This window comes from Rutidosis leptorrhynchoides, chromosome 3, assembly GCF_046630445.1.
Source record: "Rutidosis leptorrhynchoides isolate AG116_Rl617_1_P2 chromosome 3, CSIRO_AGI_Rlap_v1, whole genome shotgun sequence".
Classification (NCBI taxonomy): domain Eukaryota; kingdom Viridiplantae; phylum Streptophyta; class Magnoliopsida; order Asterales; family Asteraceae; genus Rutidosis; species Rutidosis leptorrhynchoides.
The window spans coordinates 24804724-24832344 of record NC_092335.1 but is presented as its reverse complement, the minus strand read 5'-3'; the positions used below and the strand labels follow the sequence as shown (position 1 = coordinate 24832344).

Below are 27621 nucleotides of genomic sequence, written 5' to 3'. Positions count from 1 at the left end.
TCAAGAGATCATGGACAAATCTGGAGGCGTAACATTTAGTACTACCTTGTGGGTGATGTACATATACTCGGCTGACTGAAATTCACCGTATGAATTTGTTTCGCTCCTTATCGCCTTTGTTTTATTACTTCTTATTTCTGGAACCTGATACACACATATGAAATATCACATTTCACAGAACTGGGTAAACATATCTTTTTACTGAAGAAATTAATTGAATGTGTTATGAGCACTTGGGATAAAAGATAAAAACATTCGATACCAATCATAAAATGATAGTGACAAACGTAAATCGAATAACAAATATAGTTATGCTAGGTGATGTAATTCAAAGATCTCTAAAATTAAAAAAAAAATTAAAAAGTAACAGTCAATAAAATCTGCTCAACATCAGCATTTACATCTACATATTGATTACTTTTTAAAATTCTCGAGAAATGGAACTTATACAAATAGAGCAAAAAGCAGGCTACATACATGATAACTCTAACAATGATTCATTGTTTTTTACCCTTTCCATCTCATGACATAATATATATTCTCCACGGACTGCATAATTTGCGTCCCTGCTACCAGTCGGATGTACGCCACAAATTTCCCCACAGGAGCAACAATGCCGCAGAAATCACGTGGTAACGGTGCCTAATAATACATATAAATAAACCGACAAAATTAGTAGACATTCATACATCAGCAGCAGGAGAGATAACAAATGACAGCCAAATGGTTTGCTAGCAAAGAGAGAAAGTGATAGTTACCTGCAAGGAATTATTTACAACGGACTAACAATACATGGTGTATACCAAACCCACAGTTTCAACATAAAGAACCAAGTATTAAAATGAAACTGATTTGCTGGATATTAAATTACCAACATGAGTAAAACAATAAATATTAAACATTTTTCAAACATAAGTGGATGTGCTGGAACAGAAATGTAGCCATAAGCCCAAAACCAGGGGCTATATTATTGCAGATAGTTTCAAAAACCAAAACTGAAAACCAAAATTCAAATTGTTCGGGAATGCATATTAAAAAACAAAAGCCCTAATATTGGGCAACAAATATAACTCAGCATAACTATAATTAAATAGTTTGAGTTATTTATCTTTAAGCCTGGAAAACGTCCTATGGATCAGATGCCTCAGCCGCATTGCTCTCATCTTCGCCTGCTTTTTCACTTTCCTCTTCTGAGTCACTGGTTACAATAAACCTATAATATTTGAAAATGTTGCAGGCAATAAGTAGGATAACTTTGAGAACGGCCAGGGATTTACATACTAAGTTAAAGTAGTTAAAGGCTTACTTGCGTCAGTTTGTGCGTTCTAAATCTTTACTCGGAGTTGGAACAGTAATGTTTCTCTTTTTCCCTGCTGTTGTGGAGCCTGACCCGGTGATTTCTTTGTCGGGCTTTGCAGTGATTGTTGGTGCAGGGGGTTGGTCTGCCTGTGTGGTTGGTGGAGTCTCGGGAACGACCTCGTCTATGACATAAAATTATTATTATTATTATTATTATTATTATTATTATTATTATTATTATTATTATTATTATTATTATTATTATTATTATTATTATTAATCTTATTATTAGTAGTAGTATTATTATACATAAAATACTATGACGAAGTCATGAGCGTGTCACTTTAAAAATGAGTTTTACGAGCGGGATAGAGCTAAGGAAATTATGGGTTATTACTAAGGAGGTTATGGGTATTGTTCAAGGGTTATGCTCGTAAAGCCAAACCTAGTGTTTATCATCTCTGTTACGTCTACGTACTTTTCTGCAATATTGAATCACAATATTGATATGTAAGCATTTATATTTTATCTTTTATAAATTAATAGTGTATACATGTCTAGTGCTCGAGTATATATATTTATACATGCTTGTATGCTAAATTTCGTCGTTAAATAGTTTATAATGAATCACGAATTAAATACATATATTACTGGAAAAAGGTATATGATATACATGTTTTTGGAAAGCTGGCGAAAAACCAATAACTTTTTATTTAGATATCGAATAGTTTCGATGAACGGATTAAAAGATATGATCAACTGAATTATGATTGAAGTTAATTGAAATTGCTTTTGAATCTACAATTAATATTTAAACAACTTGTTTGTAAGATTGATAAATTGGATTTTTGAATATTACCAACCGAGTAAATGAATCCTTATATAAGGTACGTCTCGTTTTGTTGAACTATTGTCAAAATTGACTTTTTGAAACGACTTTGGATAACTTGTGTATGTCGATCTCGAGCATTAGGATTGTGATACACTATGACCTGACCTAGCTTGATTGACATTTATTGACCAACATATGTTCTCTAGGTTGAGATCCACGATTATTTGATAATCCGAGTTTCAGTCACATTTTGGTGAACAACTTTATATGCTGCTAAGGTGAGTTTCATTGATCCCTTTTTAATTGCTTTTGCAATCTATATTTTTGGGCTGAGAATACATGCACTTTATTTTAAACGCAATGGATACAAGTACATACTAAATTCTACACCGAGTTTGAACCGAAAATCCCTTAGCTTTGGTAACTAGTAACTGCCAGTTATAAGAACTGGTGGGCGCGAGTAGTAGTATATGGATCCATAGGGCTTGACATCCCCGTCTGTTCCAGGTATAGAAATCCTAGCCTGAACTATAAAACAAACGTATGCTATTTGAGGTTAGTACACGTTAGTTTACGTGTATTGTACATGTTGGTTGCATGTATGTTAAAACAGGGGTACTTATTAAAACGTTAAAGTTTAGTTACCAGGGTGCTCTGTTACGTAGAATCTATTGACAAACTTTTGAAAAACGTTTCTGGATGAAACAACTGAAATCTTGTGATCCACTTTTATATACAGATTATGCGCAACACTAAAACTATGAACTCACCAACCTTTGTGTTGACACTTGTTAGCATGTTTATTCTCAGGTTTCCTAGAAGTCTTCCGCTGTTTGCTTATATGTTAGACAAGCTATGTGCATGGAGTCGTACATGGCATATTTTTCAAGGAAACGTTGCATTCACCAAATCATCACCATGTATCTTATTTTAACTGCATTGTCAACGGAAGTACTATTGTAAACTATTATTTACGGTGATTGTCTATATGTAGAAATCATCAGATGTCGAAAACCTTTGATTTAAATATTCATTTATGGTGTGCCTTTTTAAAAGAATGCAATGTTTACAAAACGTATCATATAGAGGTCAAATACCTCGCAATGAAATCGATGAATGATGTGTTCGTCCATATGAATTTGGAGCGATAGTCACATTTGGTGTGATGACCCGGAAATTTTTGACCAAATTTAAACTTAATCTTTAACGTTTCTGACACGATAAGCAAAGTCTGTAAAGTTGAATCTCAAAATTCTTGAACTAATCAATTACCTTTCGATTGTTCTCAACGATTCGCGAACAATTATAGGTAAATAGATACATATATATACCATAACTTGAAAACGTAACAAAGTGTTGAGTATATGATACTGTGCATTAAACTTATTGGTTTGATTATCTGATTGATATATTTAGATACAGAGTTAAAATATTATGCCAAACGATTGAATTAAAAGATAATTATTGAGTCCCTTAAGGATTATGATATTATTACGGGTCTCTGTTGTGAGGACCACACTGATTTGAGAAATTATTCCTTTTTAACGGTATTCGAAATAAATGATAAAGTGTTTGTTTAAATAACGTAATTTGGACACATACAATAATTAGATTATTAATTGTTAAGAATTAATTATATGAATAATTTGCGATATGTATTTTAAAACGTGTTTATAAATATTGAGAATAGATATTAACTTGGTTATGAAACGTTTGATAAATATTATTATATTAATAAATAACGAGACAATGATTTATAGAAGTAAATGACCAAAACACTCGAAAGATTAAGATAAACTTTGAGTGGTATAGTTTATAGATAATTTAAGGTTATATTTTGACAAAGGTACGAGTCACAAAACGTAAATTGCGAGTTTTCTAAGCGTACGAAAATGCGTTCGAGAAACCGGAACCGGGACATAAGTCGAGTGACAACGTACGAGTCATCGGAACGAAAATTACAAGTCAACTATGCACATGAATTTAATATAATATATAATTAATTATTTAAATTATATATATTATATATATTATATTTAATTATGTCGACAAACAAGAAAAAAAAAATATGTGAGCTGGATCTGACGGCCATGCGATCGCATGGGAAATAGGCATAAAACTCATGCAAGTGCATGAGCTCATGCAAGTGCATGAGATTTGCACTAAAATCCCATGCACTCGCATGGGGTGTTTTTTCAGGAAAGGTGTTATAAATTGCTCGACTTCTGGTTCAGTTTTCTCACACTCTTTATATTACTCCGTATTACTTATGTTATTTATTTAATTTATTATTTATAATTATTATAATAATTATTATTATTATTATTATTATTAATATTAAGATTAAGATTATTATTGTTAATCTTATTATTAATAGTATTAGTATTATTATTATTATTTTTACGATACAAAAATAATAATATATATAAAATATCACGACGGAGGGATGTCCAAATGATTTTGAAACGGGTTTTCGAGCAAACTAGAGCTAAGGAAATTATGGGTTATTGTCAAGGAGGTTATGGGTAATATTCGGGGGTATAATTGTGAATCAAACTTAGTGTTTATCATCTCCGTTATGTCTACGTACTTTTCTACAATATTGAATCTCAATATTAATACGTAACCATTTATATTTTATATTTTATAAATTAATATTGTATACATACTAGTGCTCGAGTGTATATATTTATACATGCTTGTATGCTAAATTTCGTCGTTAAACAGTTTATAATGAATCACGAATTAAATACATATATTACGGGTAAAAGGTATATGATATACATGTTTTCGGAAAGCTGGCGAAAAATCAATAACTTTTTATTTAGATATCGAATAGTTTCGAGGAATGAATCAAAAGATATGGTCAACTGAATTATAATTGACATTAATTGGAATTGCTTTTTGAATCTGCAATTAATACTTAAACAACTTGTTTACGAGATTGATAAAATGGATTTTTGAATATTACCAACCGAGTAAATGAATCCTTATATAAGGTACGTCTCGTTTGTTGAACTATTGTCAAAATTGACTTTTTGAAACAACTTTGAATAACTTTTGTATGTCAATTTCGAGCATTAGGATTGTGATACACTATGACCTGACCTAGCTTGATAGACATTTATTGACCAACATATGTTCTCTAGATTGAGATCTACGATTATTTGATATACCGAGTTTCGATCACATTACGATGAACAACTTTATGTGCTGCTAAGGTGAGTTTCATTGATCCCTTTTTAATTGCTTTTGCAATATATATATTTGGACTGAGAATACATGCAATTTATTTTAAACACAATGGATACAAGTACATACTAAATTCTACACTGAGTTTGAACCGAAAATCCCTTAGCTTTGGTAACTAGTAACTGCCAGTTATAAGAACTGGTGGGCGCGAATAGTTGTATATGGATCCATAGGGCTTGATATCCCCGTTCGAGCTAGAGCACTAGCCTTTTAACGGACGTATGCTATTTGAGAAGCGTACACGTTGGTTTGCGTGTATTATTAAGATGATTATACAAAGGGTACAAATTATATATACGTTAAGTTTAGTTGCCAGGGTGCTCAATTTCGTAGAATATTTTGATAAACGTTTCTGGATGAAACAACTGAAATCTTGTGATCCATCTTTATATACAGATTATGCGAAACATACAAACTATGAACTCACCAACCTTTGTATTGACACTTGTTAGCATGTTTATTCTCAGGTTCCCTAGAAGTCTTCCGCTGTTTGCTTATATGATAGACAAGCTATGTGCATGGAGTCTTATATGGCATATTTTTCAAGGAAACGTTGCATTCACCAATTCATCACCATGTATCTATTTGACTGCATTGTCAACGGAAGTACTATTATAAACTATTATATACGGTGATTGTCTATATGTAGAAATCATCAGATGTCAAAAATCTTTGATTTAAATATTCATTTATGGTGTGCCTTTTCAAAAGAATGCAATGTTTACAAAACGTATCATATAGCGGTCAAATACCTCGCAATGAAATCAATGAATGACGTGTTCGTCCATATGGATTTGGAGCTATCGTCACAGTTGGTATCAGAGCATTGGTCCTAGCGAACCAGGTCTTGCATGAATGTGTCTAACTGATAGTTGTTAAGATGCATTAGTAAGTCTAGACTTCGACCGTGTCTGCATGTTAAAAGTTTTGCTTATCATTTCTTGTCGGAAATTACATGCTTATCATTCTTAAGTCTAGACACGTTTTCCTGCATTTATTGCATAAATAGTGTATAGACAAAAATTCATATCTTAGCGTATCTGTTACTGTAAACTTTTCCTGATATCTTCCGAAAATTTCTCCGTGATTTATAGAATTTGGTATTATATATACATATGTAAATTATGTATTGAAGAATACCAAACTAAATTCTATAATCTAATTCATATCAAAAATCATCTCCCTAATTATACAAGATGGATCCCGTATCTAGTTCAAACTCTGACAGCTATTCCGATATGGATATTCACCTGAATTCCGAAGACAGTGTAACCGGAATGGATCAACCAATTAGCCATCATCTATTCTGGATGAATTGGGGATGGGTCTGTAGCCTACTTAATTATTGGAGACAAGAAGAAGGCGATCCCTTTCATCCACCACATTGCCCTCTTGGCGAAGAACCTGAAGCACTTACCGGCGAACCTGTTCGAGACACCATTTTCTCTCTCATTTCCAGAGTATCTCGTCACGATAATATACTATCTCAAATTCTGGATATTATTCATCCGCTCGTCTGAACCGCCAATCATCCCGGTGTAATAGAAGAAGTCAACGAGCTTCGTGCTCGGGTAGTGGCTTTGGAGAATATGGTGCAAAGGTTACAAACACCAGCAGCATCACCGGCATCAACAGTACCACCGACAACAACACCAACAGTACCATTACCACCACCAACAAGATCCGCATCGCAAACCTCAACTTCACAATCTGTTCCACGAGCATCAACGTCATACGCACTGTAGTTACCAAGAAATACCAGCAACAATAACCGATGAAGTATTAATTCATTTCCCCTGAAGAAATTTTATGTATATTTAATATATATGAATTTTGAAATCAAAATAAATATTTTCGTACTAAGCTATTACGTGTGAATCTTAACTGGTAGGTACTACTCGGTTAGTTCATATTACTAATATGCAATGATGTACATCCTTCCTTAACAACTTAACCATTGTTAACTACAATCTCCGTTTCAACTCCATGAATTCCATTTCATAATAAACCAAGTGTATTAATCAATTACATAATTGATTTTACATTTTCAATTTCAATATACTCGAAACTTTTCAGAAAACATCATATGTGCCTTGTAAGCTTCACAAAAATTCCACGAGCACCAACATCCTTCACCGAGGAATATCAATAAGAATAAATAATGAAGTATCGATTACATTAGCGAAATACTCCGCAAAGATTATGTAATCTTTAATGTTTTAGAGATTAATCATTTCTAAGTCAAGCCGAAAATTAAATGAACTTAATATGATATTAACTCATTAAATCTGTGTTACATCTGAAGAAAATATACATACATATATTTTCATAAAGACGGTAATAAAAATTCTTTTGTACAAAGTATTAATCGTGAAATCTTTAACGGGTAGGTAATACCCGGGAAATATATAAGTTCGCAATTAATATGTTACACTGTACATTCTTCAACTTTGATTCAAAAATTATTAACTATGCTCACAGCGATATACAATCGTTTCCATACAAATTCAATTACATATTCTGATATTGACAGAGCAGAATCCAAGTCAAGATTTAACAAGTGACATCATTCTTAGATCTCTACATCTTTCAAAGCTATACTTTGACTTCAAAAAGGTGAAAGATCCTTTAGCATTGTTATTACTGAAAATAATCTTGCAATTTCTTTTCAAAGTATCCAGTTTTATCACACTTCCAACCAGTCAACTTTAACTTTTCAGATTAAGCCTTATTGTAACCTTGATATATACGTTTTGTTACTGGGGAACCTTTCATGTTCCGCCACATTAGCAGTAAATTTACGAAACAACTTTATTAATCCTTGACCTTTTGAAAAATTCTTATACTCATTGAAACCCTATCATGTACTCATCCAAACCTTGTAACAATAATTTCCAGACCAACCACCGAGAATTAGCAATCAGTATTTTGAATCTCGCAGCATTTTCTACGACAATAGTTATATATATATATATATATATATATATATATATATATATATATATATATATATATATATATATATATATAACATCTATCTTCTAGACTTACATACTTCGAATGTGAAGTTTCTGAAAAACACCCCAAACTACGAAACTAGTTCTACGAATTTTGGAAAAATACTGATGAAGCAGCAAAAACTATAAACGACTTTAACAGTCGAAAGTTTGATGATAAAGAGTAGTGTGTTGGAAAAGCACAGAAAAAGAGAAGGTTTGAAACTGGAAAACGGGTTGAGCAAAGTATGAAGGAAGCTGTAGACAAATCACAAGGACGAAATCTACCTTCAAAGAATCCAAATGATTCAGTGTCTGCTGAAACCATTAGTAAGAATCTTACTTCTTATTCTAAACCTTCACAGACAGATTTTTCGCATCATCCTCTGATATTAGAAATTCTAAGATATCATCGTATCTTCCATTATAAATATCCTCCATATTTCTGAAGATATTTTCATAACTATTCTTATCTGAAATCATTTATCTCTTCACGCTATCTGTGTTACATCATAAAAGAAACTATTTTAGTTTCTAATTTCTGAAAATTTTGAAAAATGGATGTTTTTGAAGTAGTGTTGGGAATTGAAGCATGAGTTAGTATAATATAATGACACTTGATCAACGTGATTATATTACAGTAAGTCATGCTGAGTTTCTAATGGAACATGTTAAAGGTTCACAGATCATACCCTCATCATGAACCATGTTACATAACTCTTTCATTCTATTTAACCTCTAAACATATCAAGAAAATATTTTTCTTGATGATTCGGTTTTTTTCGAGGTATTCTGGTAATTTGACAAGTCAGATTGTGCCATTACCATTTCTTTCTTAGACCATTAATTATATTCATTTCAAAATCCATACCTACGAATTTTGGACCATTATTCGCTTGACTTAAAGTCGGGAAGAGAAAACAAAAGCATGAAGCTCCGAAATATAATGGAAAATATAAAGCCCGAAAATAACCACGAAATTACAAACCGAGTATATCAATGCGTATAGCAATATAAAGACACGGGAGAATAAAAAACAATATAACCCCAAGGTAATAGTAGAAGTAAATAACCTCCTCTGGTGGCAGATGAAAAAGAAGAATGAATGATATGATAGCCAGGAAAATATCAAGAATCAGAACTGGATGAAGCATTTTCACAAATCTTTTGTAAGTATGAAATAAGAAAGAAAATTATAGGAGTGGTGAAAATAAATGAAACAGAAGAGGTTAATTTATAGCAAAATATCAGACATAGCAATCGAGGCAGATTACGCATTTAATCAAAGGAAATCCTAATTTCCTTAAATTCCGAAGAATCAAATCTTATTTAAATTATGAAGATTTTCTATTCCTTAAATTCCGGAAATCAATTGTTACTACATCAAGAGATAAGACGAATCTCTATTCTCCATTTCACTCTATTACGAAAACTTCTCTCATACGCTTCGATTAATCGGATTGTTTTATCCGTATTATTCAATGGTGATAAAATTCTATTTACCAACTCATATTCGTCATGAAAACATTTTTATTGTCAGTCATGACGACCTCACTCAAATTTCGGGACGAAATTTCTTTAACGGGTAGGTACAGTGATGACCCGAAAATTTTTGACCAAATTTAAACTTAATCTTTAACGTTTCTGATACGATAAGCAAAGTCTATAAAGTTGAATCTCAAAATTTTTGAACTATTCAATTACCTTTCGATTGTTCTCAACGATTCGCGAACAATTATAGGTAAATAGATACATATATATACCATAACTTGAAAACGTAACAAAGTGTTGAGTATATGATACTGTGCATTAAACTTATTGGTTTGATTATCTGATTGATATATTTAGATACAGAGTTAAAAGATTATGCCAAACGATTGAATTAAAAGATAATTATTGAGTCCCTTAAGGATTATGATATTATTACGGGTCTCTGTTGTGAGGACCACACTGATTTGAGAAATTATTCCTTTTTAACGGTATTCGGAATAAATGATAAAGTGTTTGTTTAAATAACGTAATTTGGACACATACAATAATTAGAATATTAATTGTTAAGAATTAATTATATGAATAATTTGCGATATGTATTTTAAAACGTGTTTATAAATATTGAGAATAGATATTAACTTGGTTATGAAACGTTTGATAAATATTATTATATTAATAAATAATGAGACAATGATTTATAGAAGTAAATGACCAAAACACTCGAAAGATTAAGATAAACTTTGAGTGGTATAGTTTATGGATAATTTAAGGTTATATTTTGACAAAGGTACGAGTCACAAAATGTAAATTGCGAGTTTTTTAAGCGTACGAAAATGCGTTCGAGAAACCGGAACCGGGACATAAGTTGAGTGACAACGTACGAGTCATCGGAACGAAAATTACAAGTCAACTATGCACATGAATTTAATATAATATATAATTAATTATTTAAATTATATATATTATATTTAATTATGTCGACAAACAAGAATAAAAAATAATTGAGCTGGATCTGACGGCCATGCGATCGCATGGGAAATAGGCATAAAACTCATGCAAGTGCATGAGCTCATGCAAGTGCATGAAATTTGCACTAAAATCCCATGCACTCGCATGGGGTGCTTTTTCAAGAAAGGTGCTATAAATTGCTCGACTTCTGGTTCAGTTTTCTCACACTCTTTATATTACTCCGTATTACTTATGTTATTTATTTAATTTATTATTTATAATTATTATAATAATTATTATTATTATTATTATTAATATTAAGATTATTATTATTAATCTTATTATTAATAGTATTAGTATTATTATTTTTACGATACAAAAATAATAATATATATAAAATATCACGACGGAAGGATGTCCAAATGATTTCGAAACGGGTTTTCGAGCAAGCTAGAGCTAAGGAAATTATGGGTTATTGTCAAGGAGGTTATGGGTAATATTCGGTGGTATAATTATGAATCAAGCTTAGTGTTTATCATCTCCATTACGTCTACGTACTTTTCTACAATATTGAATCTCAATATTAATACGTAAGCATTTATATTTTATATTTTATAAATTAATAGTGTATACATACTAGTGCTCGAGTGTATATATTTATACATGCTTGTATGCTAAATTTCGTCGTTAAACAGTTTATAATGAATCACGAATTAAATACATATATTACGGGTAAAAGGTATATGATATACATGTTTTCGGAAAGCTGGCGAAAAATCAATAACTTTTCATTTAGATATCGAATAGTTTCGAGGAACGAATCAAAAGATATGGTCAACTGAATTATAATTGACATTAATTGGAATTGCTTTTTGAATCTGCAATTAATACTTAAACAACTTTTTTACGAGATTGATAAAATGGATTTTTGAATATTACCAACCAATTAAATGAATCCTTATATAAGGTACGTCTCGTTTGTTGAACTATTGTCAAAATTGACTTTTTGAAACAACTTTGAATAACTTTTGTATGTCAATTTCGAGCATTATGATTGTGATACACTATGACCTGACCTAGCTTGATAGACATTTATTGACCAACATATGTTCTCTAGGTTGAGATCTACGATTATTTGATATACCGAGTTTCGGTTACATTACGATGAACAACTTTATGTGCTGCTAATGTGAGTTTCATTGATCCCTTTTTAATTGCGTTTGCAATATATATTTTTGGACTGAGAATACATGCAATTTATTTTAAACACAATGGATACAAGTACATACTAAATTTTACACTGAGTTTGAACCGAAAATCCCTTAGCTTTGGTAACTAGTAACTGCCAGTTATAAGAACTGGTGGGAGCGAATAGTTGTATATGGATCCATAGGGCTTGATATCCTCGTCCGAGCTAGAGCACTAGCCTTTTAACGGACGTATGCTATTTGAGAAGCGTACACGTTGGTTTGCGTGTATTATTAAGATGATTATACAAAGGGTACAAATTATATATGCGTTAAGTTTAGTTACCAGGGTGCTCAATTTCGTAGAATATTTTGATAAACGTTTCTGGATGAAACAACTGAAATCTTGTGATCCATCTTTATATACAGATTATGCGAAATATACAAACTATGAACTTCGACCGTATCTGCATGTTAAAAGTTTTGCTTATCATTTCTTATCGGAAATTACCTACTTATCATTCCTAGTCTAGACACGTCTTACTGCATTAATTGCATGAATAGTGTATAGACAAAATTCATATCTTAGCTGTAAACTTTTCCTGACATCTTCCAAAAATTTCTCCGTGATTTATGGAATTTGGTATTATATATACATGTGTAAATTATGTATTGAAGAATACCAAACTAAATTCTATAATCTAATTCATATCAAAAATCATCTCCCTAATTATACAAGATGGATCCCGTATCTAGTTCAAATTCCTTAAACTCTGACAGCTATTCTGATATGGATATTCACCTGAATTCCGAAGACAGTGTAACCGGAATGGATCAACCAATTAGCCATCTTCTATTCTTTATGAATTGGGGATGGGTTTGTAGCCTACTTAATTATTGGAGACAAGAAGAAGGCGATCCCTTCCATCCACCACATTGCCCTCTTGGCGAAGAACCTGAAGCACTTACCGGCGAACCTGTTCGAGACACCATTTTCTCTCTCATTTCCAGAATATCTCGTCACGATAATATACTATCTCAAATTCTGGATCATATTCATCCGCTCGTCCGAACCGCCAATCATCCCGGTGTAGTAGAAGAAGTCAACGAGCTTCGCGCTCGGGTAGTGGCTTTGGAGAATATGGTGCAAAGGTTACAAGCACCAGCAGCATCACCGGCATCAACAGTACCACCGACAACAACACCAACAGTACCATTACCACCACCAACAACATCTGCATCGCAAACCTCAACTTCACAATCTGTTCCACGAGCATCAACGTCATACGCACCATAGTTACCAAGAAATACCAGCAACAATAACCGATGAAGTATTAACTCATTTTCCTTGAAGAAATTTTATGTATATTTAATATATAAGAATTTTGAAATCCAAATAAATCTTTTCGTACTAAACTATTACGTGTGAATCTTAACTGGTTGGTACTACTCGGTTAGTTCATATTACTAATATGCAATGATGTACATCCTTCCTTAACAACTTAACCATTGTTAACTACAATCTCTGTTTCAACTTAATGAATTCCATTTCATAATAAACCAAGTGTATTATTCAATTACATAATTGATTTTACATTTTCATTATATACTCAAAACTTTCCAGAAAATATCATTTGTACCTTGCGAAGTTTTCAAGAGTTCCATAAGCACCAACATGATTCACTGAGAAAATATCAATAAAACTGAATAACGAAGTATTGATTACATTAGTAAAATACTCCACGAAGATTATGAAATCTTTAATGTTTTAGAGATTATTCATTTCTAATCCAGCCAAAAATTAAATGAGCTTAATATGATATTAACTCATTAAATCTGTGTTATATCTGAAGAAAATATACATACATATATTTTCATAAAGATGGTAATAAAAATTCTTTTGTACAAAATATTACTTGTGAAATCTTTAACGGGTAGGTAATACTCGGGAAATATATAAGTTCACAATTAATATGTTACACTGTACATTCTTCAACTTTGATTCAAAAATTATTAACAATGCTCACAACGATATACAATCATTTTCATACAAATTCAATTACATATTCTGATATTGACGGATCAGAATCCAAGTCATAACTCTGAATCGGTGAATTCATTCTTAGATCTCTACATCTTTCAAAGCTATACTTTGACTTCAAAACTGTGAAAGATCCTTTGGTATTGTTTTTACCAAAAATAACCTTGCAATTCCTTTTTAAAGTATCCAGTTTTACCACACTTCCAACCAGTCAACTTCAACTTTTTAGATTAAGCCTTATTGTAATCTTGATATATACATTCTTGTTACTGGGGAACCTTTTATGTTACACCACATTAGCAGTAAATTTACCAACAACTTCATTGATCCTTGACCTTCCGAAAAATCCTTATACTCATTGAAACCCTATCATGTACTCATCTACATCTTCTAACGATAATTTCCATACCAACTACCGGGAATTAGCAATCAGTATTTCGAATTTCGCAGCAATTCTACGCCAACAGTTATATATAAACATATAATGTCTATCTCCTAGACTTATTTACTCCGAATGTGAAGTTTCTGAAAAATATCCCAAACTATGAAATAGTTCTCTGAAATTGGAACAATGCTGATGAAGCAGCAAAAACTGTAAACGACCTTAACAGTCAAAAGTTTGATGATAAAGAATAGTATGGTGGTAAAGCTGAGAAAAAGAGAAGGTTTGGAGCTGAAAAAAGGATTGAGCAGACCATGAAGGAGGCTGTGGACAAATCACAAAGACTAAATCTACCTTCAAAGAATCCAAATGATTCAGTGTCTGCTGAAATCATTAGCGAATACCTTGCTCCTTACTCTAAAACCTTTACGGATAATATTCTTTATCATCATCTTATCTTAAATATTCTAAGATATCATCGTATCTTCCATTAAAAATATCCTCCATATTTCTGAAGATATTTTCATAACTATTCTTATCTGAAATCATTCATCTCTTCGCGCTATATGTGTTATATCATAAAAGAAACTGTTTCAGTTTCTAAAGTCTGAAAATTTCAAAAAATGGATGTCTTTGAAGTAGTGTTGGGAACTGAAGCATGAGTTAGTATAATATAATGACACTTGATCATCGTAATTATATTATTGTAAGTCATGCTGAGTTTCTAATGGAACGTGATAAAGATTCACAGATCATACCCTCATCGTGAACCATGTTACATAACTCTTTCATTCTATATAATCTCTAAAAATATCAAGAAAATATTTTCTTAATGATTCGATCTTTTTCGAGGTATTCTGGTAATTTGACAAGTCAGATTGTGCTATTACCATTTCTTTCTTAGAACATTAGTTATGTTCATCTGAAACTTCATACCTACGAATTCTGGACCATTATCCGCTTGACTTAAGGTCGGGAAGAGAAAATGAAAGCATGAAGCTCCGAAATATAATGGAGAATATAAAGCCCGATAACAACCCCGAAATTACAAACCGTGTATATCAATGCGTATAGCAATATAAAGACACGGGAGAATGAAAAACACTATAACCCTAAGGTAATAGTAGAAGAAAATAACTTCCTCTGGTGGCAGATGAAAAAGAAGAATGAAGGATACGATAGCCAGGAAAATATCAAGAATCAGAACTGGATTAAGCATTTTCACAATCTATTAAGAAGTATTAAATAAGGAAGAAGATTATTGGAGTGGTGAAAATAAATGAAACGGAAGAGGTCAATTTATAGCGAAATATCAGACATAGCAATCGAGGCAGATTACGCATTTAATCAAAGAAAATCTTAATTTCCGTAAATTCTGAAGAATCAAATCCTATTTAGATTATGAAGATTTTCTATTCTTTAAATTCCGAAAATCAATCGTTACTCCGTCAAGAGATAAGACGCATCTCTATTCTCCATTTCACTCTTTTACGATAACTTCCCTCATACGCTTCGAGTAATTGGATTGTTTTATCCATATTATTCAACGGTGATAGAAATTCTGTTTATCAACTCATATTCGTCATAAAAACATTTTTATTGTTAACCATGACGACCTCACTCAAATTTCGGGACGAAATTTATTTAACGGGGAGGTACTGTGATGACCCGAAAAATTTCGACTTATTTAAACCAATTCTCTATATGATTTAATATTTTCGACATGATAAGCAATGAATTTTGACAAGTTTTAAAACTTTTGAAAATGATTTTTTTATATAACGGTTGACCACCCTGTTTGTCCAACGATTCACGAACGTCATAACATATATTATATACATATTTTAATAAATATAAGAGATTTCGATATATACGGAATCATGCGAATAATATTTATATACGAAATGATTAAAAATTTACTATTAAACGATGCTATTTCAAATTAAAAATTTTACGTATTAAGTCATTTTATTTTTATGATATAATTTTTGTAATTTTTTTTAGAAACGAAGTTAAATTAATAATGTACAATTTGTAAAGCACAACATACAACGTGTAGCTTAAATAGTTGAATTTAAATTAATTCATTTACTATTCACATGAAAACGACATGATAGAAATTATTAATTATAAGTTACATAGAATACCCCTGAAGTATTTAATAAATACGACTTTTTAAAATTTTAATATTCGATTTACGTAATATTTTATTATGTCGACGAGGAAGAAGTTAAACATAAGTGAGCTGGAAAATCACTCCATGCGATCGCATGGAAAATGGCTAGGGAAGCCATGCGATCGCATGGCACCATTTTGCTGGCCAACTACTATAAATTGATCGAATTCGCGACTTGTTTCTTCACACTCTCATCTCTGTATATATTTAAATTATTATTATTATTATTATTATTATTATTATTATTATTATTATTATTATTATTATTATTATTATTATTATTATTATTAAGATTATTATTATTATGAATCTTATTATTATTAGTAGTATTATTATACATACAATACTATGACGAAGTCATGAGCGTGTCACTTTAAAAATGAGTTTTACGAGCGGGATAGAGCTAAGGAAATTATGGGTTATTACTAAGGAGGTTATGGGTATTGTTCAAGGGTTATGCTCGTAAAGTCAAACCTAGTGTTTATCATCTCTGTTACGTCTACGTACTTTTCTGCAATATTGAATCACAATATTGATATGTAAGCATTTATATTTTATCTTTTATAAATTAATAGTGTATACATGTCTAGTGCTCGAGTATATATATTTATACATGCTTGTATGCTAAATTTCGTCGTTAAACAGTTTATAATGAATCACGAATTAAATACATATATTACTGGAAAAAGGTATATGATATACATGTTTTTGGAAAGCTGGCGAAAAACCAATAACTTTTCATTTAGATATCGAATAGTTTCGATGAACGGATTAAAAGATATGATCAACTAAATTATGATTGAAGTTAATTGAAATTGCTTTTGAATCTGCAATTAATATTTAAACAACTTGTTTGTAAGATTGATAAATTAGATTTTTGAATATTACCAACCGAGTAAATGAATCCTTATATAAGGTACGTCTCGTTTTGTTGAACTATTGTCAAAATTAACTTTTTGAAACGACTTTGGATAACTTTTGTATGTCGATCTCGAGTATTAGGATTGTGATACACTATGACCTGACCTAGCTTGATAGACATTTATTGACCAACATATGTTCTCTAGGTTGAGATCCACGATTATTTGATAATCCGAGTTTCAGTCACATTTTGGTGAACAACTTTATATGCTGCTAAGGTGAGTTTCATTGATCCCTTTTTAATTGCTTTTGCAATCTATATTTTTGGGCTGAGAATACATGCACTTTATTTTAAACGCAATGGATACAAGTACATACTAAATTCTACACCGAGTTTGAACCGAAAATCCCTTAGCTTTGGTAACTAGTAACTGCCAGTTATAAGAACTGGTGGGCGCGAGTAGTAGTATATGGATCCATAGGGCTTGACATCCCCGTCTGTTCCAGGTATAGAAACCCTAGCCTGAACTATAAAACAGACGTATGCTATTTGAGGTTAGTTTGCGTGTATTGTACATGTTGGTTGCATGTATGTTAAAACAGGGGTACTTATTAAAAAGTTAAAGTTTAGTTACCAGGGTGCTCTGTTACGTAGAATCTATTGACAAACTTTTGAAAAACGTTTCTGGATGAAACAACTGAAATCTTGTGATCCACTTTTATATACAGATTATGCGAAACACTAAAACTATGAACTCACCAACCTTTGTGTTGACACTTGTTAGCATGTTTATTCTCAGGTTTCCTAGAAGTCTTCCGCTGTTTGCTTATATGTTAGACAAGCTATGTGCATGGAGTCGTACATGGCATATTTTTCAAGGAAACGTTGCATTCACCAAATCATCACCATGTATCTTATTTTGACTGCATTGTCAACGGAAGTACTATTGTAAACTATTATTTACGGTGATTGTCTATATGTAGAAATCATCAGATGTCGAAAACCTTTGATTTAAATATTCATTTATGGTGTGCCTTTTTAAAAGAATGCAATGTTTAGAAAACGTATCATATAGAGGTCAAATACCTCGCAATGAAATCGATGAATGACTTGTTCGTCCATATGGATTTGGAGCGATCGTCACATATATGAAGAGGTGAGTTACGCAGTCTTACTTTGCAAGTGGACACAATTTAGAAGCGTATCCTAACCTTTTCTAGCTCAAGTAACAGAGCTGGTGCCGTTGTATTCATTAATTGCTCCCCCAACTCATCAAATACAACCACTACAGTCTCACCGGTTGCATCCCTGACATCAAACTCGATCATGAACCTGCCAAGTTATAATCTTAGGGGTAAGATACAATTCTGCCCGTGGTTAAGTAGAGAAACATGGGTAAAGCGGGGCTCTAAAACCATTGTTAATAAGGTATTTTCATAGTAAATACCGAGTAATGGGTTCTGGTACGTTATCTTTACAAGACTCGCAGTAAAAACCTCGATTCTTTCTCATCGTTCCCTTTTTGGACTTGCAAACGCTACACGTGGTGTAGTACCAACCATTTTGCAGCCGATTTCTGGCGAGTTCTACTTCGAGCTTGAAAACATCAAGCTGCAAATTTTAGAGTTAATGAGAGTAGTTGTAGGTTAGATGGGTTGGTTACTTGATAATATAGAGTGTTATAAATAATCGAACAAAGGAACCGGACGTTACAATGTTGTGTTTCCCTTTTCGAACCAGATCCAGTAGCTCAGCCAGGGTTCCTTCTTTTGGCAAGGGGAAATGGCGTACTGGGGAACGACGTTCGCCGTCTTCAGGAAGGTCAATTGTACTGCGCAATTCATGTCATTTTTAATCTGTTAGAAAACTGATATATATGATGTAAGGGTGTTTGTATTATATTAGGGGGTGTGGTACCTCATTTTCTCGACAAAGTCATGCAGGGTGGGTATGGTGCTGTCATCAATGATCATGGTTGCTGAGGAGCTTGAAACTGCAAGAACGTCTGCAAAGTCACGCAGTAACAGGTTGTTTAGTGGCTGCGCAAACGTAAACACCTAGGTATCCAAATAGCGCGGGGCTTACCAAAGTAGTTTTTTCGGACGGAGACCGATGTTAGAATGATGCACCGCAACGCATGTGATGCAGGTAGCTTATCGAGCAACTCTTGAACCAGGCCCCCCCAAAGTGTCACAGGGATCTTATGGCCCCTGTAAAGAAACGCGGTTACAACTGTAATTAGTAAGTAATATACAGACGCGGGGTGAAAACATTCCAGAAATGGGGTTAATTGTAGAGTCTACCTTTCGTTTGCAAGTTCAAACTCCATTGTTGAGAAACCGTTGCGCTGTGGTTTGACCGAGCCGACTTTCGTAACTCGTCCCACCACATCTACATTATACGTTTACCAGTCAGTGTGTCGGTTAAAGTAAGTTTACGGAGATTAAGTGGTGGATATGGAGAATTTAAATTATACCAATTAAATATTTGCCCTCTGTCAGGACCAGGTCTTCGATCTCTATGCAATCAAACGGGTGGCGGATATAACCATCCGTCACAGCGATTGTTTGCCTTTCAAAGTAAGTTGCACCTTGCAGCTGAATGATGACATTGTTGGCCCTTAGGATACGGTACTCGTCTCGGTTCGCCACCACTTCAAAGTCCTTCAGTAAGTACACAGATCCTTCCTTCAGCCGGGTGATGAAATGGTGGGCGATGTTATGCTTCGCGGTTAGTTGTATCACGTTACCCTGTTGTACATGGTAAATGACAAATTGTGAGACACTACAATTCAGATGCTTAAACAATGTTATACGAAACATGTACTTATCTGCAAGTGTCAAATGAAGGACCTCAAAAGGAGGTCCATAATTTTGTAAAATTAAATAACTAACTTCCATACACATCAATTTGTAGTCAAAACTATCAGTATTCAAATACTTAAACAACCTAATAGGAAAACTCGATGTATGTGTGAATTTTTAACAAATGACTCCAAAAGGAATTCAATAGTTTCTATTTAAATTTAATACTTTAAATAACATGTTCAACATGGCGTTGTTATGCGCAGCACACATTCAGAGGGATCACTACTAATATTCATATACTTAAAAATGCTTGTAACAAACATAAGCAGTAGATGTAATAATATAACTAATCTAATGTTCCTATGCAAATTTAATACCCTAAATAACATGTTCAACATGGCATTGTTATGCAAACCATACATTCAGAGGGACTACTACTAATATTCAGATACCTAAACATTTACTTCAAAAGGAAAGCCACAAATAACCATCATATATAATGGATGCATATACATAAATGTGTGTTTATACATAGTAGAGTGTGATTGTATAAGAATGCAATGGCAATGGATTAAACAGGGAAAACCAATAAGAATGACAAAGTATTAAGTGTGTCCTACAATTTTTAAAAATCATCTACAAACAAAAAACACAATAGTATACATCATGAGCAGATAGAATATAATATAACTAATCTGAAGCTTCTACATAAATTAAATAAATTAGATAACATGTTCAACATGGCATTGTTACGCATAAGAAGTCAAGCGATATAAACAAACAACAACATTGACTATTTTAATGACACGTGAATGATATGACAAAAGAATCTTGAAAACACATGAGTCTATGATGTGTTGTTATGCAAACCATACATTCAGAGGGACTACTACTAATATTCAGATACCTAAACATTTACTTCTAAAGGAAAGCCACAAATAACCATCATATATAATGTATGCATATAGATAAATATGTGTTTATACATAGTAGAGTGTGAATGTATAAGAATGCAATGGCAATGGATTAAACAGAAAAAACCCCTAACAATGACAGAGTATTAAGTGTGTTGCACAATATTTAAAAACCATCTACAAACAAAAAACACAATAGTATACATCATGAGCAGATAGATTAATATAACTAATCTGAAGCTTCAACATAGATTCAATAAATTAGATAACATGTTCAACATGGCATTGTTACACATAAGAAGTCAAACGATCTACACAACCAACAACATTGACTATTTTAATCACACATGAATGATATCACAAAAGAATCTTGAAAACATATGATGAGGTGTGAAAAATAATATCAATTTTAAAAGCTAATGGTATACCTTTTCATTAGATGTGATGAAATCTGAGCTCAAATACTTCCCATATGGTGTGTGGGTATCCCACATTCTGCATATCATTACCTTGACAACAGCCTGCTTTCCAACCTCAAGTTGATTGAGGTACACGTAACTCATGTTTGCAACTGCATTGGATGATTGCGAACTTTGAGCCATTGTAATACTTGGTGTTTTTTGGGGAGTGATGCATAACCATAAACCATATACCCACAATATATAGGGGCCTAAAAAACTGTAAATTCAATTCATTCATGGAGTTACAAACATGATTAAATGTTATTGAATTTAAATTGTAACTGAATCGTTGTTGAAATTGTTGAAACTCCTTCAGTTCATTCGACTTACCCAATTAGACACAATTAAACACAATTAATAAATGTTGACATAATTTGGGTCTCAATTGAATTCGATTGCAGGTTAACTTAATGTTTTAAAATCCAGATTAATGAAACTAACCGTTTGGTTGTCGATATGCATGTGAAAGGCCATGAATTCCAAACGATGGGAGTTTGTGCGACGCCAACGGTGGCGCTTCAAAGATCTGATGCTGAGCAGGATGAGAAGGTGTGATTAAACGACCGTCGATTGGATGCCGGAGGTTGCATGTGCGACGTTCTGAAGAAGCGGTGGAGATGAGCCGGATGAAATAAGAAACCGGTTGTTTGGTCCGATGTGGTTTTATAGGTTCACAGATACATCGTATCTTTGACTTAAACACGTGCGGGTGTTTTTTTCAAATATATATTTTTTTTTATTTGGGTGTTCAATAACTAATTGATTAGTTAAAATAACTAATTGATTAGTTAAAATAATGTAAATATTATAAATAAAAAATGAACTATAATTGGAGTCAACTTTTATATGTTTATAGATTATTATTATTATTATTATTATTGTTATTATTATTATTATTGCTATTGCTATTATTATTATATTAATTATTATTATTATTATATTATTGTTTTTGTTCACCATATTATTTATTACATTAAATCATCTGGATTATACATGTTAGCAATACTTACGTCCGTTATCAATGCGCATAGGCACAATTGATCTGTTGCCTTAGAAGCAAGGGTCGACCCGCTATGTATAAGCTCTTTGCAAATGTGAGTATATGTGAGTATGAGTTGGATAATTTGCACCTCTTGCTAGAACGAGATTAGTCTCGTTGGTTAACAAATGAGAGCATAATTAATAATTAATATTAATTAAACTGAATCAAACGAAAGTAGAAGAAAAATAAACCATGTTTTATTCTTAGGTTGGTTCACAATATGTTAAAGGGAAAATGATCCGCATACAATTTTCTTAAGTTATGTGAGAAAATACACTTAAAAATTTATATATAGTCAAAAGTTTAAACGATAATAAAAAAAGGGGCGAGAACTGCGAGAATCATAAATTACAAATATTTTCACATTTGAGTAGGTTGAATCACATATAAATGTTGATGGAGAATAAGATTGAACAAAAAAAAAAAGTTTTAAAAAACATATAGTTTAACTATATAATAAATTATATAATTTCTCGTTCAAATGTGTAGATTTGTTTGTAAGCATGCGAACATGTCATATAATCCACATTTGAACATGTAATTTGCAGTTGTGAACATTTGTTTGTCAATGATATGAACATTAAATAATAACTATATGTAATATGTAATTGTTGAAAATAAATACATATAAATCATGTAAATTAAAAATTCTTGCAGTTTTTTTTTTTTTTTTTTTTTTTTTTGTAGTTCTCGTTTGAACCTGCCTCAATATATATACATATACATACTGTTCGTTCAAACAAAAGTTGTGCGGACTTTTTAATGTTTCGTGACCTGCTTTTCTTGGGATGTTAATGTTGTATGACAGCATTTTTGTTATGTTCTTATTGTTATGTTATGTTATTAAGTATCAATAAAAGGTTAATACGTCTACTAGGTTATCGAATAAAATATTATAATCGTCAATTGAGTGATCATGATTGACCTATTAATAAACGTGTAAATCTAAAGCTAAGTAAAATATGGTTATTGGTTGATTATTTTAGTGTTGCTTATCTTATACATTGAATTTGTCATTTGTAATTATCTTATTTTACATCTAGTTTGAACGTATTTAATTAGATCTAAGGGTATGCTAACCGAACCAATAATGAAGAGTCGAACTAATAATGATGAACTAATAATTAGGTCTAGGGTGTTATTTTCAAGTTTAGTCGACTTCTCGGTACTCATTTTGTCAGCTTTTTTTTTCTTTGGTTTGGATCGTATCAAACCGAATCAGCAAATAACACCAAAAATAACTGAACCGAATCGAATTGACTTTCTGTTACAAATTGAGAGTCGCGATAAACCGAAGTAAACTATTTTGGTACGATTCTGTACCAAAAACAACCCTAATTAGGCCTATTTATCATTTATCCCTTATAAGATATAACTATAACACCACCGAGTCATTTGCCTGAGTGGTATGCGGTGGTGTTTAACACCCTCGCCGGGTAAGAGGTCTAGGGTTCGAACCTGACTTCTGAATGACCAAATTAAACATGGACAGAAATAGGCTCCATTGAGGTCAGCCCAAAGGGAAGGTTTTACCGACCCGATCCGGGACTAAGGTCCGGCTCGCCTGCCCCTCGGGATGGTTTAAGGGTTCGGATCCCTGTGATCGTGGTTCGGGTTTCCTGCCCTAACGTGTGTGTGTGTGCAAATGATGACTAGGCTTCGGTCCGGACTGATGCAATCTTGCCGTTCAAAAAAAAAAAAAGATATAACTATAACTATAATTATAATAATACGGAGTAATATAATTATAACTAGTTCGGACCGGCCCGCGCGTTGCGGCGAGGGCTTTCGGGATGCGTATTCATATTTAACGTAGCGTTGTGTATTTACAGAGGGGAACACGGCCCATGTGTTAAGCGCCGTTTTAGATGTCGTTGTGTTAAGCGTTTTTTAAAAAGTATCCATTTCGAACGTAGTTAGTTTTGTTTTGTTCAATAAATTTTTTCGAGTGTAACGGTACTGTCGGAAAAATTTAACTCGCGGCGAGCAGAAAGATACGGGCTGTCGTTGTGTTTAGCGTTTTTTAAAAAGTGTCCGTTTCGAACGTGATTAGTTTCGTTTTGTTCATAACATTATTTCGAGTCTGACGCTGCCGTCGAAAAAATTTAACTCGTGGCGAGCGGGAAGATACGGGTTGTCGTTGTGTTTAGCGTTTTTTTTTTAAAATTGTCCATTTCGCGTATAGTTAGTCTCGTTGGGTTCGTAAGATTTTTCGTAATTGAACAGTGGTCTCGAAAAAATTTAACTCGCGTCGAACGAGAAGATAGGGCCCGTTATAAATTCGGGTGGAATTAGTTTATCTTATTTTAATAAAACTAGTTAAAGACATGCGAATTCGCGGGACTCTTGAAGTTATGATTTTTAAGAATAAAATGAGTATAATCGCACACAAATAATTTATTAATAAGTCAGAACGAACATGAAACCAAGAGTTACTTAGGCGGTACACATTGTAATAGTTTAAAAAATTAACGAACAACTAGATAAAAGAAAGCAACGAATTCATGTAAAATAAATCCATTAGAGTTGGTGATGCCATTTGATTTGATCGATTCAAGAATTGTGGATACTACCCGTCATGGGTAAAACTCGACCCGTGAATACATGAGACTTTTCTTAATTTACTCGTGAGTTTATACATACAATTATTAAATTTAAAAGTTATTCTACTTGTAATTGAATAATGATTAAAAATATAATATTAGATAAAAGAAAAAAAATTCACATCATTTTACATATATATTGTACATATGGTTTTATAATTAATGGCTAAATTATCAAGTTATGCATGCAACTAAACTATTTCACTCATGCAATACTTATAAATTTTACCCACATTGACACCAAATTTAGTTAACGACTCAAATTCTTATCCAATGTACCCGAGTGACCCAAAATCATTCTAGAACTCTAAAATGAGTTTATAAACCTGTTGGAAACTTCAAATTCTCATGAGTATATTCGGCATTTTAGATCGTAAGTTTATCATCTTATCATACGTTTAAGAAGACAAAAGTCATATACTTGATGCCAAGATCTAAGATTGGAAATATGAGTTGCACCACCCACACACATATTACATATATAGGCACAACTATGAAAGGAACATTTGACCATTTCAATTTCAATATAATTATATACTGTATATTTGCCGTATGAGTAACTAACTTTGACATGATGGAAGCATGTTAAGCATCCTCTAGCATCAAACAAGTGAAGCATCACCTGGGCATATCAGAACAATAACACCTGGCAAAAAAGCACCTAGTGTGTTTATATCATTATATAAAATTTATATAAGTACAACATATAATAAGAGAATGTTGATCAATCCAAATAATTATTTTAAATGATCTAAAAATCAAATACTATCAGACACCTATAGTTAGAGTTCATTTATACAAAATTAATTAGTCAACTGAACAATGATGATATTTTAAGACACAGTGAACCATGATAAAACAAATAAACAATATAACATTTCAAATGTTCAAATGTGTAAAAATATAAATAAAATACTTGTTCAAATTAAAGTAATGGACTTATATTCGAAAGTAGTAGTAATCAACATTCCGTATTTGCTAATAGGTTCAACGTATAAAATTGCAGGCGGTGTGATAATGTAACTTTTTGAAGTGCAATGGTTAAAACATGCATTATATCATCGCCAATCTGGATATAATCAACGATTTTGAGCAGTAAGAATGTTAAATTCGTTGAGTTAATCAACTACAATCTAAGAAACATCAATCTAAGTTTCAATGACTTTAAAAAAAATAAAAGTGAGGTATATTTGAAATCTAGAGAATGCTAATAATCACGACCCTGACATTTGAATGGTGGTTTTTCATAGAGTTAAAAAAAAAAGGTAATGAGGGTTAGCTAAAAGAAAATGGTGATAGTTGTCGAGAATGTAGAATATGGCCATATAATCTGTCACAAAATATATCTAATACCGTGTTAATATAAAATCTTTGTAAGTATTTACAGTAATTGTTTGTTTTATAAAGATTTAAAAAGAGATTCAAGTTAACGTGACATATAACCCATTTGAAACCACACACAGAATGTTCAAATGTTTGACTCCATAACCAGACCCGCTCATTTTACCGCCTCTAATGTAAGAATATAAGATGTGAAATATGTATTCTTGCACTGCAATAAAGAACCATTTGATGATCATTTTGCTCGACCATGCTATGGAATAGTGAGAGCTTATTTAATTTGAGAGTACCAAGTGTTTCCCGAGGTCATTATACTTTATTTGATGTGGAAGGAGCTCCCTGATCTGAGCACACAAAGACACATCAAACACTTATAGAATTTTTTAATTAATAGACATTATATTGAACACCTAAAATATAGAATGGTTAGATTTTAGAACATAACACTACACTAATTGAATGATTGAGAAAACAACATTACAAAGTTCTTATATGCAGTAGTCAAAATGGAGTATGAGAGCGCACCGTATTATGAGGAAAGCGTACCATAGTATTAATCTTCTGATTGTTTAATGTACTTGGCCATTATTTCAAGAATAAGTGCTTAACTTCCGTCATCTATACTACAAATATAAAGGGAACAACAATTGCATCAAAGATGTTAACCTTCTCTAATAATGACAAGTATATCAATTTTACTCGAAACTTTTGACCCACCGACTACAATTTGATACGGTTCCAACCAAGAAGAAAAGCCCCCGAAATTAGAACAACATACACCGATAATCAATCAATAAACAAATTATTATAAATTGATATTCTGCAACGGTTGGCTTCATATTAAGGATAGACATCTTTTACGATGAGCTGACTTAGTAGCTGTAGACTGCATGTTTTCTTTTCTATGGACATGAAATGTAAAATCTAACCATTGTTACAATCTGAATGTATAACATAAGTATCTCTTTGTTGAGTATATAGCAGAAG

General features: G+C 32.3%; 1 protein-coding gene and 1 long non-coding RNA gene across 2 annotated transcripts; both read right to left on the bottom strand.

The window, feature by feature from the left end:
* Positions 1-21789, bottom strand: LOC139899780 (replication protein A 70 kDa DNA-binding subunit E-like). Its single transcript, XM_071882616.1, has 12 exons — positions 21616-21789; positions 21362-21364; positions 19943-20216; positions 19770-19857; positions 19552-19676; positions 19384-19471; positions 19180-19297; positions 18914-19077; positions 18697-18798; positions 1144-1213; positions 574-642; positions 1-144 (listed from the first exon to the last, which is right to left on the bottom strand). The coding sequence occupies exons 1-12, from the start codon at positions 21787-21789 to the stop codon at positions 1-3; spliced, it is 1419 nt and encodes a 472-aa protein (XP_071738717.1).
* Positions 21790-26653: 4864 nt separating this feature from the next.
* LOC139895860 (uncharacterized) lies at positions 26654-27393 on the bottom strand. The gene is made up of 3 exons (XR_011776055.1): positions 27352-27393; positions 27160-27257; positions 26654-26978 (listed from the first exon to the last, which is right to left on the bottom strand). It is a non-coding gene; the product is annotated as an uncharacterized lncRNA (long non-coding RNA).
* Between the last annotated feature and the right edge of the window lie 228 nt (positions 27394-27621).

Excerpts from the sequence above, each read along its gene's own strand:
- LOC139899780 (XM_071882616.1), bottom strand. The coding sequence starts at position 21,789 with ATGGCTCAAAGTTCGCAATCATCCAATGCAGTTGCAAACATGAGTTAC. Across the intron at positions 19,858-19,942 it reads AGAGGGCAAATATTTAATTG|ATGTGGTGGGACGAGTTACG; the intron begins GTATAATTTAAA and ends CGTATAATGTAG. Across the intron at positions 19,298-19,383 it reads GACTTTGTCGAGAAAATGAG|TACAATTGACCTTCCTGAAG; the intron begins GTACCACACCCC and ends TGAATTGCGCAG.